Source organism: Neophocaena asiaeorientalis, unplaced genomic scaffold, assembly GCF_003031525.2.
Source record: "Neophocaena asiaeorientalis asiaeorientalis breed wild unplaced genomic scaffold, Neophocaena_asiaeorientalis_V1.1 scaffold397, whole genome shotgun sequence".
Taxonomy (NCBI): domain Eukaryota; kingdom Metazoa; phylum Chordata; class Mammalia; order Artiodactyla; family Phocoenidae; genus Neophocaena; species Neophocaena asiaeorientalis.
In genome coordinates this window covers 3,636,098-3,640,506 of record NW_020173231.1, presented here as the reverse complement: position 1 = coordinate 3,640,506, position 4,409 = coordinate 3,636,098, and the positions used below count along the sequence as shown (strand labels likewise).

The 4,409-nt window shown below is 46.2% G+C and overlaps 1 protein-coding gene across 1 annotated transcript in view; it reads left to right on the top strand.

Annotated features, from left to right (window-relative positions):
- CCKAR (cholecystokinin A receptor) overlaps nucleotides 1–3,601 on the top strand; it is an 8,763-nt gene extending 5,162 nt beyond the window's left edge. Inside the window, exons 4-5 of the mRNA XM_024745557.1 lie at nucleotides 2,005–2,132; nucleotides 3,069–3,601. Of these exons, the coding sequence (XP_024601325.1) occupies nucleotides 2,005–2,132; nucleotides 3,069–3,601 (661 nt within the window). The remainder of the gene's footprint in view (nucleotides 1–2,004; nucleotides 2,133–3,068) is intronic.
- Nucleotides 3,602–4,409: the final 808 nt, after the last annotated feature.

Sequence of the window (4,409 nt, the reverse complement as noted above, 5' to 3'; positions counted from 1 at the left end):
ATAAATTCAACTAATCCTCTCAAAACCCTATAGGGTGGGTACTATTATTGTCCCCATTTTACAGAGGAAACTGAGACATGGAGAGGTTAAGCAAGTCACTCAAGTTCCCAAACCTAGAAGAGATAAGAGAGCATCTGGTCTTAACCACTATGCAGTGTGCTTCTGGAAGAGCTCTGATTTTCCAAGAACTGGAGGTAGAGCCGAGGATGAGTTCCAAATCCCACGTGGTTTTTCTTAGAGCTGCAGCTGTGGTATTTACACGGGACACTGTACTGGAAATAAAAAGGCAAGGTTCTAGTACCTGTTTCTTTGCTTACTAGTGGGTGATATCGGACAAGTTCATATAACCTCCCTGACATTCAAGTTCTTTATCTACACAAAGATTTAAGAATAAAGATTTTTTTAATCTACCTCATTAGATGGATGTGAGATTCAAATGAGAGCATGTTTATGAAAATGTCACTAAATATCTTTAAAAAGGCTACACAAATGCAGGACATTATGTTTACCAGTTCCCAGCATGTTTTAGAAGCAGGGAGCTAGACATTTAAAAATGGCTCAAGGGCTTCCCTGGTGGTGCAGTGGTTGAGAGTCTGCCTGCCAATGCAGGGGACACGGGTTCGAGCCCTGGTCTGGGAAGATCCCACATGCTGCGGAGCAACTGGGCCCGTGAGCCATGACTACTGAGCCTGCGCGTCTGGAGCCTGTGCTCCGCAACAAGAGTGGCCCCCGTAGTGAGAGGCCCACGCACCGCGATGAAGAGTGGCCCCCTCTTGCCGCAACTAGAGAAAGCCCTCGCACAGAAAAGAAGACCCAACACAGCCAAAAATAAATAAATAATTTTTTTAAAAAAAGTATTAGACACGGGAATAAATGGGAAAATATGAGCTGTACATAGAAAAAAACTGGCAATAGAAACCAACCCTAAATAACACAGATGTTGGAAACTTCAGACAAGGATTTAAAAAAAACATAGCTCAAAACTGAGATAATCTCTGCTTTCTTTGCCTTCCTTTTTTTCATTTCAACCAAATAACGCGTACACACAAAAAGAGTTATGTTGCAAATGAGGGACTTTTCCAAGATTCGAAAAGAACTCTTATCAAAACATGTCCAATTGAAATGAGAAATGGCTCAGCCACCGTGAGCCTCTGACAATTTTACGGCCTAATCGCGTAATCTTACACATGCCAGACTGCAAAAGTGATTTAGGGGCCAGACTCATAAAGAAGGAGGCTGCAGTTCTTCAGGAATCAAACATATTTAGAGAAAGCATAGCTCTGGCCCACCAGGCACTAGAACGAGCTTGCCACTGTGCCAGCGGGTCAGAACAGCCAGAATGCTTATTTTGCAAAAGCAAGGAGGTTTTCCACCATTGCTACCTATGCATTAGACGATTCTGTTGCTATAAAGTCAACAGATGGTATATTGTGATGTTAAGAGCATGAGTTCTAGAATTGTATTACTCGGCTTCAGATCTCACTTTTGCCACAAGCTGTGTAAACTATTGTCTCTAAGTCTGTTTCCTCATTTGTAAAATGGGTATTATGTTAATAGTACCTACCTCAAAAGTTATTATGGGAATTAGATATAGTAATATATATATATAGTGTATTGAAATTGAATAAGTCATCAATGAACGTAAACTCTTATTATTATTATTTCAGAAACCGTTTTATTGAGGTATTCACCTACTCTCATTGGCTTGTTTGTTTTTTCTTTTTTAAGCTCTCATTTGTTTTAAATGTAGACTTGTTTCAGGCAGACTTACACCAAACTTTTCCCTTTAACTAGTCCTTCATAAGAGACTTTATCTGAAAGAAAAGAAGAAAACACCTTCTAATGACTGACTCTCCAGATGGGGAATTTTCAAAGATATTAAATACTAGTAATTAATGTGTTTCCTCAGACTCATTAAAATGGAGATGAACCCTGCTTATTCCATCCCATCTGAGTTTGAAATGCTAGAGATGCTGGTTATTGGATTGCTTTTTATTTTATTAGGCACACCTTCCTGTTACTCATCCTCTTTCTTATTCCTGGAATTGTGATGATGGTGGCATATGGATTAATCTCTCTGGAACTTTACCAGGGAATAAAATTTGATGCTAGCCAGAAGAAGTCTGCTAGAGGTAACTATCTCTTAGCTGTATGTTTATGCCAAAAGATTACAAATGCTTATTTTCTGTAACTTAAATGGATATACCCAGAGTGTGTATAGGGTATATTAGAGGTTTTCAAAAGTCTTCTTAGGAGACTCTGTGTCCTAAGGCACAGTCATGAGACCCAGTGTCTCTATTCCTCATCTGTAAAATGAAGAAATTATTCCTCTCAAAAGGGTGCTGAGTGGAATAAGATGACATAATACACACATCGCCCAATTACAAGCTGAGGGCTCATGGGTCCCAGGCTCTCTGTGCTGTTGCATACAAATGGACCGCCTTCCGCAACCAGAGCAAATTGTAATTCCAGGCGCCATCCTCTCTCCTCCCCTTCACTCCTGTTGCAGCTGCCACAGAGCCTCCCGTCCCCCCTTTCATTATGGTCCACTCGCCAGAGAAACTTACCCGACACCTTTGTTGGTATCACTCGCCGCCCCCCGCCACACCGTTCTCACTCCACCCCTTTACTCAGCTCTTTACCACTTACACAACTTCAAGGCCTTCTTTGGTTTTTGCTCATTATGCAGAGTCCTCACAGTAAAAGCAGTCTGGAGCTTTCCCAAGCAAGCAGGAAACTTCCCCCTGAGGAGCTGGAAGAAGAGTGTGCCTATTCGTTCTTGAACAGTTCTTTAGCCCTATAATCTACATATGTAAAATATTATTTTACTATTATAAATGATGTACATCAGATACTATACGTTATTTTAGTAGTTTTAAGTGGCTTTTCATTTGAAGGAAAGGACTAGTGTAAACAATACCTACGCATGTCAAGGCGGGCCCGAGGTCGCCTGCCCAATCGTACAATTCAAGTGTGGTTTAGCACCTTGATGCAGGGGGCAGGGGTACCACGCCTTCCGTCTGGCATGACCCATCCCGAAAAATAAGTGTTGTCCCTTGCCCATCCAGAAAGGAAGCCGAGCCCCGGCAGCAGCGGCAGATACGAGGCCAGCGATGGGTGTTACCTGCAGAGGTCCAAGCACCCAGGGAAGCTGGAGCTGCAGCAGCTGTCCAGCAGCGGCGGCGGCAGGCTCAGCCGCATCAGGAGCAGCAGCCCCGCGGCCAACCTGATGGCCAAGAAGCGGGTGATCCGCATGCTAATGGTCATCGTGGTTCTCTTCTTCCTCTGCTGGATGCCCATCTTCAGCGCCAACGCCTGGCGGGCCTTTGACACCGCCTCTGCAGAGCGCCGCCTCTCCGGGACCCCCATCTCCTTCATCCTCTTGCTCTCCTACACCTCCTCCTGCGTCAACCCCATCATCTACTGCTTCATGAACCAGCGGTTCCGCCTCGGCTTCATGGCCACGTTCCCCTGCTGCCCCAACCCTGGTCCCCCAGGAGCGAGAGGGGAGGCGGGGGAGGAGGTGGAGAGCAGGACCACCCGGGCCTCTCTGTCCAGGCGCTCGTACAGCCACGCCAGCGCCTCTGCCCCGCCCCCGTGAGCTGTGCCCTGGCCGCCAGCACCAAAGGATGGAGCGGGGACCGAGGGAGGCAGCAGAGAAGGAGAAAAAGAAGAAAGCAGGAGGAAGAGGAAGCGGGAAGTGAAGGAGCAGGAAGGCGCCATGCCCAGTGGGAACTATTCCTTGTCTGCTTGGCATCCTTCGTCTGGGTGCCAGGGGAACACTACTAGGGCGGGGCCGGGACTGGGTTTCCAGGCAGCTCCAGGCAGGCAGTTTCCATACCAGTCACCATTAGAAAAACCTCAGCAGGCCAGTAACAGGAGTCCAACAGGACTCCTCCTGCACATGTAATTGCCAAGCACGTGTTCAAACTGGGACGCGGACCCTACTGAGCTTTAGAAGTGGGGCTTTAGAGCGGGCTCTCACTCCCCATAGGGACACCCTTCTGTGCACTACTGCTTCTGCTGATGCAAAATTTGGGGGGCTACTTTGCCCCTGGGGAGTCCATCACTCTTTCCCGTACATTCTGTAGCCACCCACCTCATCATGACCACGAATGGGAACCCAAAGCAAACCCTCTTCCGGCCGTTTTCTGTAGTAAAAGAACAGCCTGACTTGTGCTCCTTGAGGTCGGTCAGGGGCATTCAGAGACGCAAGTTTATGTCGTCATCAGAACAGCATCTGGAAAGTTGTCTAAACGATGGAATTTGGAACTTATATTTCTGAAAAGAAAAGAATGTGGCAAGTAGCTGGATGGAATGCTGTCTTAGCACAAGGAACGTTAAATGCCAGAGGGGGCATAGAAATATTTTTCTACTTTAATAATATATACTGCTTAACTCCACCTTTA